The sequence below is a fragment of the Hemiscyllium ocellatum genome, chromosome 50, assembly GCF_020745735.1.
Source record: "Hemiscyllium ocellatum isolate sHemOce1 chromosome 50, sHemOce1.pat.X.cur, whole genome shotgun sequence".
In the NCBI taxonomy this organism is placed as follows: domain Eukaryota; kingdom Metazoa; phylum Chordata; class Chondrichthyes; order Orectolobiformes; family Hemiscylliidae; genus Hemiscyllium; species Hemiscyllium ocellatum.
In genome coordinates, this window is record NC_083450.1 from 8,060,747 (window position 1) to 8,070,839 (window position 10,093).

The following is a 10,093-nucleotide window of genomic DNA, read 5'->3' on the forward strand; positions in this document are numbered from 1 at the left end:
CCAGGCTGCAGGCTGCAAAACCACACGCACGCTAGGCCACAGGCTCCAATGCCACACAAACACTAGGCCGCAGGCTCCAAAACCACACGCACGCTAGGCCGCAGGCTCCAACACCACACACACGCTAGGCCGCAGGCTCCAAAACCACACACATGCTAGGCCGCAGGCTCCAACACCACACACATGCTAGGCCGCTGGCTCCAACACCACACACGCTAGGCCGTAGGCTCCAAAACCACACACACATGCTAGGCCGCTGGCTCCAACACCACACACGCTAGGCCGCAGGCTCCAAAGCCACACACACGCTAGGCCACAGGCTCCAACACGAGCAACACGCTATACCGCAGCCTCCAACACGAGCAACACGCTATACCGCAGCCTCCAACACTATCCACATTAATCCCCAGGCCGCAGACTCCAAAACCACACACGCACTCAGCCAGAGGCTCCAACACGAGCAACACTTTAGGCCACAGGCTCCAACACTACCCATATTAATCCCCAGGCCGCAGGCTCCAACACGACCCATACTAATCTCCAGGTCATAGGCTCCAACACCAGGCACACGCTAGGCCACAGGCTCTAACACCACCCTTACTAATCCCCAGGTCACAGGCTCCAACACCACATACACGCCAAACACACACTAGGCCACAGGCCCCAGGGCTAACCACACACTAGGCCACAGACCCCAGGGCCAACACAAACAAAGCCACAGGCCCCAGGGCTAACCACACACAAGGCCACAGGCCCCAGAGCCAACCACAGAGTAGATCCCAGGGCTGACCACAGAGTGGGCCATAGGCCCCAGGGCTAACCACACACGAGGCCACAGGCCCCAGAGCCAACCACAGAGTAGATCCCAGGGCTGACCACAGAGTGGGCCACAGGCCCCAGGGCTAACCACACACAAGGCCACCGGCCCCAGAGCCAACCACAGAGTAGACCCCAGGGCTGACCACAGAGTGGGCCACAGGCCCCAGGGCCAACCACAGAGTGGGCCACAGGCCCCAGGGCCAACCACACATGAGGCCACAGGCTCCAGGGCTAACTGCAGAGTAGGCCACAGGCCCCAGAGCCAACTACACACTAGATCACAGGCCCCAAGTCCAAACACACATTAGGCCCCAAGGCCAACCACACACTAGGGCACAGGCTCCAGGGCTAACCACAGAGTAGGGGCCTAAAGGGCAACATTTTCACACAGAGGGTGGTACATGTGTGGAATGAGCTGCCAGAGGAAGGGGTGGAGGCTGGGACAATGACAGCATTTAAAAGGTGGATGTGGACGTGAAAAGGAAATGTTTAGAGGGATATTGGCCAAGTGCTGGAAAATGGGACTAGTTTGGGTTAGGATATCTGGGTCGACATGGACGAGTTGGACCGAAGGGTCTGTTTCCGTGTTGTACATCTCCATGACTCTACGACCCAAGGCCATCCACACACCAGGCCTCAGAGCCTGTGGGATATCCACACATCAGGCCTCAGGCCCTGTGGGCCATCCAAGCACCAGGCCTCAGGCTCTGTGGGCCATCCAAGCACCAGGCCACAGGCCGTGTGGGCCATCCTTGCACGAGGCCTCAGGCTCTATGGCTATCCACACACCGGGCCTCAGGCCCTGTGGGCTTTCCACGCACTGGGCCTCAGACCCCGTGGGCTTTCCACGCACCGGGCCTCAGGCCCTGAGGGCCATCCACGCACCGGGCCTCCGGCCCTGTGGGCCATCCACGCACCGGGCCTCCGGCCCTGAGGGCCATCCACGCACCGGGCCTCCGGCCCTGAGGGCCATCCACGCACCGGGCCTCCGGCCCTGAGGGCCATCCACGCACCGGGCCTCCGGCCCTGAGGGCCATCCACGCACCGGGCCTCCGGCCCTGAGGGCCATCCACGCACCGGGCCTCAGGCCCTGTGGGCCATCCACGCACCGGGCCTCAGGCCCTGAGGGCCATCCACGCACCGGGCCTCAGGCCCTGAGGGCCATCCACGCACCGGGCCTCAGGCCCTGTGGGCCATCCACGCACCGGGCCTCAGGCCCTGTGGGCCATCCACGCACCGGGCCTCAGGCCCTGAGGGCCATCCACGCACCGGGCCTCAGGCCCTGAGGGCCATCCACGCACCGGGCCTCAGGCCCTGAGGGCCATCCACGCACCGGGCCTCCGGCCCTGAGGGCCATCCACGCACCGGGCCTCCGGCCCTGAGGGCCATCCACGCACCGGGCCTCCGGCCCTGAGGGCCATCCACGCACCGGGCCTCCGGCCCTGTGGGCTTTCCACGCACCGGGCCTCAGACCCCGTGGGCTTTCCACGCACCGGGCCTCAGGCCCTGAGGGCCATCCACGCACCGGGCCTCCGGCCCTGTGGGCCATCCACGCACCGGGCCTCCGGCCCTGAGGGCCATCCACGCACCGGGCCTCAGGCCCTGTGGGCCATCCACGCACCGGGCCTCAGGCCCTGTGGGCCATCCACGCACCGGGCCTCAGGCCCTGAGGGCCATCCACGCACCGGGCCTCAGGCCCTGTGGGCCATCCACGCACCGGGCCTCAGGCCCTGTGGGCCATCCACGCACCGGGCCTCAGGCCCTGAGGGCCATCCACGCACCGGGCCTCAGGCCCTGAGGGCCATCCACGCACCGGGCCTCAGGCCCTGAGGGCCATCCACGCACCGGGCCTCCGGCCCTGAGGGCCATCCACGCACCGGGCCTCAGGCCCTGAGGGCCATCCACGCACCGGGCCTCAGGCCCTGTGGGCCATCCACGCACCAGGCCTCAGGCCCTGTTCGCCATCCACACACTAGGCCTGAAGCCGGTGGTCATTCCCACAAACCATATCTCAGGCCCGGTCACCAGCTGAACAGAAGGCTTCGGGCCTGCTGGTGGAAGTGACGCTGGAGCCGCTCGGAGAAAGGCGAGAGAGAGAGAGAGAGAGAGACAGAGAGGGAGAGACAGAGAGAGAGAGAGAGAGACAGAGAGAGACAGAGAGAGAGACAGAGAGAGAGAGAGAGAGAGAGAGAGAGAGACAGAGAGGGAGAGACAGAGAGGGGGGGGGAGAGACGGGGGGGGGAGAGACGGGGGGGGGGGAGAGAGAGACGGGGGGGGAGAGACGGGGGGGGGGAGAGACGGGGGGGGGAGAGACGGGGGGGGAGAGACGGGGGGGGAGAGACGGGGGGGGGGGGGAGAGAGAGACGGGGGGGGAGAGAGAGGGGGGAGAGAGAGAGAGAGAGAGAGAGAGAGAGCGAGAGGGACAGACAGATAGACAGAGAGAGAGAGAGAGAGAATTTGGAGACTGGGCCGCGCACGGGCATTTCCTCCCCAGTCCGCGGAGATTTACCAGGTCAGCGAGTGGCGAGAGATACATGGAGATGGTGAAGGCACTGCACAGGAAACCCAACTGGTGCAACCGGAGCTCTGCGTCTGACACCATTAACGCAAAGTAGTAATACACTGTCCCCAAGATGGCTCCAGCCAGGACTACCTTGGTCATCACCTGGAACTGTGACAAAAAAACACACCAAACAAACACATCAAATAAAAATGTCTGGGGGTCATGCCCCTGAAGGTCCACACCCACTTTAGCCTTACCCTGCTCCCCACCCACGTCCTCTTGTGGCCTTTCTCCCATGATCCTTTGCCCCATGACTTGTCTGGCACAATCATTGACTGGTGATTGGGGTAGATCTTTTGAGATGAGCTTAGGGAGGCACAGCAGTGCCTCAGGCTATGGGCAGGTGAGGGAGCGGGTGCTGTGGGAGGGTCAGCACTGAGGGAGCGGGCGCTGTGGGAGGGTCAGTGCTGAGGGAGCAGGCGCTGTGGGAGGGTCAGCGCTGAGGGAGAGGGCGCTGTCAGAGGGTCAGCGCTGAGGGAGCGGGCGCTGTCGGAGGGTCAGCGCTGAGGGAGCGGGCGCTGTTGGAGGGTCAGCGCTGAGGGAGCGGGCGCTGTGGGAGGGTCAGCACTGAGGGAGCGGGCGCTGTGGGAGGGTCAGTGCTGAGGGAGCGGGCGCTGTCAGAGGGTCAGCGCTGAGGGAGCGGGCGCTGTCAGAGGGTCAGCGCTGAGGGAGCGGGCGCTGTCAGAGGGTCAGCGCTGAGGGAGCGGGCGCTGTGGGAGGGTCAGCGCTGTCAGAGGGTCAGTGCTGAGGGAGCGGGCGCTGTCGGAGGGTCAGCGCTGAGGGAGCGGGTGCTGTGGGAGGGTCAGCACTGAGGGAGCGGGCGCTGTTGGAGGGTCAGCGCTGAGGGAGCGGGCGCTGTCAGAGGGTCAGCACTGAGGGAGCGGGCGCTGTCAGAGGGTCAGCACTGAGGGAGCGGGTGCTGTCGGAGGGTCAGCGCTGAGGGAGCGGGCGCTGTCAGAGGGTCAGCGCTGAGGGAGCGGGCGCTGTGGGAGGGTCAGCGCTGTCAGAGGGTCAGTGCTGAGGGAGCGGGCGCTGTCGGAGGGTCAGCGCTGAGGGAGCGGGCGCTGTGGGAGGGTCAGCACTGAGGGAGCGGGTGCTGTGGGAGGGTCAGCACTGAGGGAGCGGGCGCTGTTGGAGGGTCAGCGCTGAGGGAGTGGGCACTGTCAGAGGGTCAGTGCTGAGGGAGCGGGTGCTGTGGGAGGGTCAGCGCTGAAGGATTGGGCACTGTCAGAGGGTCAGTGCTGAGGGAGCGGGTGCTGTGGGAGGGTCAGCACTGAGGGAGCGGGCGCTGTCAGAGGGTCAGCGCTGAGGGAGCGGGCGCTGTCGGAGGGTCAGCGCTGAGGGAGCGGGCGCTGTCGGAGGGTCAGCGCTGAGGGAGCGGGCGCTGTGGGAGGGTCAGCACTGAGGGAGCGGGCGCTGTGGGAGGGTCAGCACTGAGGGAGCGGGCGCTGTGGGAGGGTCAGCGCTGAGGGAGCGGGCAGTTGTCCCCACACTCCTCTAGAAACCAATTAGTTTGGGGGAAATGGTAACCCATTGGCCACATCAGTGGGTTGGTACCACCTTGGCAGGGGCTGGTGGGGGTGTGGAATCCCACCAGGGGAGAGCCCCACCCGCCATGTCTGGGTCTACACGTGACTCCAGACCGCCACACCCAATCAAAACGCCGGGACTCCGAGACTCTCCATTTCGGGCGTGAGACCGGGACTGACCCCCATCTCCCCCTCGCCCCACCCACTCACCATCCCTGACGACGGAAGAGACGGATTACATCACCTCAGGATCGTGCGTTCCCAGGGTCCCGTTCCATCGCGAGTGAGGGGGAAGGTAAGGCCGGGAAGGGGGTGTTGCGGAGTGGGAGAGAAGGGGGTGGGGCGCGGTGGTCCTCACAAGGCATCTGGGGGAGGGGGGGAGCGCGGGACGGAGAGTGGGGAGCATCCAAGGCCTACCTTCTCGTTGCTGAAGTACAGGTAGGCCAGGATGTAGCAGACCTGGAGGGAGACGCCAATCCAGTTGACCGTCATCAACGTCCAATCACCTTTGAGTTGACCGTAGTAGAGCCAACCGCAGTTACTGCGGTGCGGGGTGGGGTGGGGTGGGGAGGGGGAACAGAAATGGAGTCAGTCACACATCCCGCCCTTTGCCAGATCCCCACCCCCCAGCAAACCCAAAGCCCAGGGCTTGGCGGAGGAAAGTCCCAGGCTCCGAATGCGGCCTAGTGCTGAGGGGGGATTGGGGGAGGGGGGATTGGGGGAGGGGGGGGGGCGATGGAGGGGGGTGGGGGGAAGGGGATTTCGAGGCTGGTAAGGGAGGAGTGTCAGAGAAACGGTGAGACCCGGCACTCTGCGTTTATGTAGCACCCGACGTGTGAGGGAAAACCTCCCGGGGTAGGGGTGGGAGAGGGGAGGGTCGCCTCTCTTTGGGTCGCCCAGCACGGACCCAGGCCCTTCAGCCCAACTTGTCCGTGCCGACCAGCTCGGGCCAGCACGGTGGCTCAGTGGTTAGCACCGCTGCCTCAGGGCTCCAGAGATCAGGGATTGATTCCCGCCCCCACCCACCCCTCACCTCGGGGTGTCTCTGTCTGTGTGGAGTTTGCACATTCTCCCCCACCACTGTGTGTGCGCGGGTTTCCTCCCACAGTCCAAAGATGTGCAGGTTAGGGTGGATGGGCCATGCTAAATTACCCATAGTGCCCAGGGATGTACAGGTTAGGGGGGGTTGGCCATGCTAAATTACCCATAGTGCCCAGGGATGTGCAGGTTAGGGTGGATTAGTCAGGGGTAAATGTCAGGGAATGTAGGGAGTGATGGTCTTTGGTGGGTCAGTGTGGACCTGTTGGGCTGAAGGGCCTGTACCCACACTGTAGAGATTCTCATTCTCATATCCCAACCCAACCTCGTCCCACCTGCCAGCCCTTGGCCCATATCCCCCCAAACCCTTCCTATCCATGTCCCCATCCACCTCTTAAATGCTGTCACTGTCCCAGCCTCCACCACTTCCTCTGGCAGCTCATTCCATACACGTACCACCCTCCGTGTGAAAAAGTTGCCCCTCGGGTCCCTTTCCCCTCTCCCCCTAAACCTATGCCCCTCTAGTTCTGGACTCCCCCCACCCCAGGGAAAAGACCTTGCCTATTTACCCTATCCATGCCCCCCTCATGATTTTATAAACCTCTATAAGGTCACCCCTCAGCCTCCGACGCTCCAGGGAAAACAGCCCCAGCCTGTTCAGCCTCTCCCTGTAGCTCAAACCCTCCAACATCCTTGTCCATCTTTTCTGAACCCTTTCACAACATCTTCCCGATAGGAAGGAGACCAGAATTGCACGCAATATTCCAACAGTGGCCTAACCAATGTCCTGTACAGCCGCAACATGACCTCCCAACTCCTGTACTCAATACTCTGACCAATAAAGGAAAGCATACCAAACGCTGCCTTCACTATCCTATCGACCTGCGACTCCACTTTCAAGGAGCTATGAACCTGCGCTCCAAGGTCTCTTTGTTCAGCAATACTCCCTAGGACCTTACCATTAAGTGTATAAGTCCTGCCCTAATTTGCCTTGGAAATGAACACCAATGTTGCATTTGTAGGAAAGATTAGATTAGATTAGATTACTTACAGTTGTGAAACAGGCCCTTCGGCCCAACAAGTCTACACCGACCCGCCGAAGCGCAACCCACCCATACCCCTACATTTACCCCTTACCTAACACTACGGGGCAATTTAGCATGGCCAATTCACCTGACCCGCACATCTTTGGACTGTGGGAGGAAACCGGAGCACCCGGAGGAAACCCACGCAGACACAGGGAGAACGTGCAAACTCCACACAGTCAGTCGCCTGAGTCAGGAATTGAACCCGGGTCTCAGGCGCTGTGAGGCAGCAGTGCTAACCACTGAGCCACCCATGATGCAAATCTCTGAGAGAGAAAGAGAGAGACAGAGACAGCGGGAGAAAGAGAGAGAGAGAGAGACAGACAGAGAGAGAGAGAGAGAGAGAGAGAGGGAGAGAATCAGAAATAGAAAGAGTGAGACACAGATAGAGAGAGGGAGCAGAGAGACAATGAGAGAGAGAGAGAGAGAGATGGGGGGAGAGAGACAGAGAGAGACAGAAAGAGAGAGACAGAGACAGAGAGAGAGAGAGACAGACACACAGAGGGAGAAAGAGAGAGAGAGAGAGAGAGAGACGAAAGAGAGAGAGAGAGAAAGATAGAGAGAGAGACAAGAGGAGAGAGACGGGGGGGAGAGACAGAGACATAGACAGAGGGGGGGGGGGGTGGGGGGGATTGGCAAGAAATTTCAGCGATGGGGAGGAATCTCAAGAGTTGGGATCCCGGGAGAGGGAGATGGAGGATTTGCAATATTACTAGCTTGGGTGGGGGTGTGGGGATGGACAGAGAGAAGAGAGGGAGGGGGCCAAGGAACGAGGAGGGGCATGGAGACTGTCCGTGACATGCTGATGGGGTGAAGGGAGGAGGGGAGAGGTGAGAACGATATTTCACCCCCATCGCCCCCTTGACGTTCAATGGTGTTACCGTCACTGAATCCCCCCACTATCAACATAGTGGGGGGGGGGGGGGGCAGCTCCAACAACACTCGAGAAGCTCGACACCCCCTCCCCCCCTCCCCACAAACACCCCACTCCCTCTACCCCCTCCCCCCACACCCACAAACAGCCCCCTCCCCCCCAGTCACAGCAGGGTGTACCGTCTCCAAGACCCACTGCAGTGAGGCTCCTTATACAGCACCTTCCCCCAACCCCGTCACCTCTACCCCCCCTGGAGGGGGAGGGAGGGGGAGCAGATACATGGGGAACACCAGCCCCCTGCACCTCCCCCTCCGACACCCCCACCCCATCCCCCCACACCCCATCCCGAAATCTCTCGGCCGTTCCTTCCGGGGGGGTCAGAATCCCTGGAGCTCCCTCCCTCAGGGGACCCACACGGGATGGAGGGGGGGGGGGGGGAGAACTGGAGCCATCCAAGATGGCGGCTCACCTCTCACATTGCGCTCGGGGCGCCGGTTGGGAACGAGTCACCCGCGGCGGGCCAGCATCCCGCGCGCGGATACTTAAATGCAGTCATCGATTGGAGGAGGAGGGGTGGGCCGGACGGCCAGGTTCGTGTCTCCGAAAGGTTTTGAGCGCGGAGGGGGGCAGGGAATCATGGCCCCCTCCCTCCCTCCCTCACCTCTTTCCCCCCCCCCAATCTCCCAAACCATGCCCCACCCCCTCAATCCCCGAGACTTACTTGATGGCGGTGGTGAGGAAGGGGAGGAACTGAATATCCACCGCACTGCTCGCCGTCACCATCCGCCGAACGTCAGAGCTGCTCCGTGAGGTGGGGGGGGAAAACAGGAGACAACATCGTCAGAGGAGGGGGGGCTGACCTTATAGAGGTTTCTAACATCATCAGGGGGCCATGGATAGTCCAAATCGACAAAGTCTTCTCTCCCCCCTGGGGTGGAGGGAGTCCAGAACTAGAGGGGGATAGGGTTAGAGCTGAAAACGTGTTGCTGGAAAAGCGCAGCGGGTCAGGCAGCGTCCGAGGAAGCAGGAGAATCGACGTTTCGGGCGCGAGCCCTCCTTCAGGAACGTCGACTCTCCTGCCTCCCTCGGACGCTGCCTGACCCGCTGCGCTTTTCCAGCACCACATTTTCAGCTCCGATCTCCACTTTCTCCTGGGGGGGATAGGGTTGGGGGGGGCAAAGGGGGCAACTTTTTTTCCCCCCACTCCACAGGGTAGTACGTGTGCGGAATGAGCTGCCAGAGGGAGGTGGTGGTTGGCTGGGACGATTCGGGTGGGTCGGGGGGGGGAACGGGAATGGGAAGGGTTGAGAGGGACAAATGCTGGCCGACGGGGGGGCGAGATCAGGTTGGGCTATCGACACGAGTTGGGCCGAAGGGTCTGCTTTTGTGCTCAATGACCCTGAACGGCTTCACCAATGTCCTGTCCAGCCGCGACATGACCTTCCAACCCCTGGACTCAATACTCTGAACAGCCCCACCCTGTCCAGCCTCTCCCTGTAGCTCAAACCCTCCAACATCCTTGTCAATCTTTTCTGAACCCTTTCACAACATCTTCCCGATAGGAAGGAGACCAGAATTGCACACAATATTCCAACAGCGGCCCTAACCAATGTCCTGTACAGCTGCAACATGACCTCCCAACTCCTGTACTCAATACTCTGACCAATAAAGGAAAGCATACCAAACGCCACCTTCACTATCCTATCTACCTGCGACTCCACTTTCAAGGAGCTATGAACCTGCGCTCCAAGGTCTCTATGTTAAAATCCCTCCCCTCAATTCCCTTTCTGATTGGAAATGCAGGTCATTGGCTCCAGGGTCTAGGTCAGACGATGTCACCATTTTAGCTCTGTGGCCCCCGTCGAGAAAAATCCACCCACCTCCCTCCCCCCCCCCCCCCAAAAAACCTCTTCAAATCCTTCAGGAGCGATTTCGCCTGAGCCCACCCCTCCCCCATCTCGGCAACACTGCTCCAGGGCGAGACCAGCTCCCGGGTAGGAAGGGGGTCCTCATTTGCCCCTCTCTTCTCCTGACCCCCCCCACCCCACACACACTCCTGCCCCAACACCCCAAACGTTGTAGTCTTTTGGTGGAGGGGGGAGTGGATTTTCTTTCTACCCCCTCCCCACCTGTCAGTCACCTTCCCAACTCCCCCACCCCTTCCCACAAATAGTGTGGGGGGGGG

General features: G+C 61.7%; 1 protein-coding gene across 1 annotated transcript in view; it reads right to left on the reverse strand.

Annotated features, from left to right (window-relative positions):
• Nucleotides 1–8,701, reverse strand: part of slc50a1 (solute carrier family 50 member 1) — a 16,161-nt gene extending 7,460 nt beyond the window's left edge. Inside the window, exons 1-3 of the mRNA XM_060820554.1 lie at nt 8,630–8,701; nt 5,329–5,452; nt 3,329–3,490 (exon numbers count right to left, since the gene is read on the reverse strand). Coding sequence (XP_060676537.1) covers nt 3,329–3,490; nt 5,329–5,452; nt 8,630–8,691 — 348 coding nt within the window. The 5' untranslated portion in view covers nt 8,692–8,701. The remainder of the gene's footprint in view (nt 1–3,328; nt 3,491–5,328; nt 5,453–8,629) is intronic.
• Between the last annotated feature and the right edge of the window lie 1,392 nt (nt 8,702–10,093).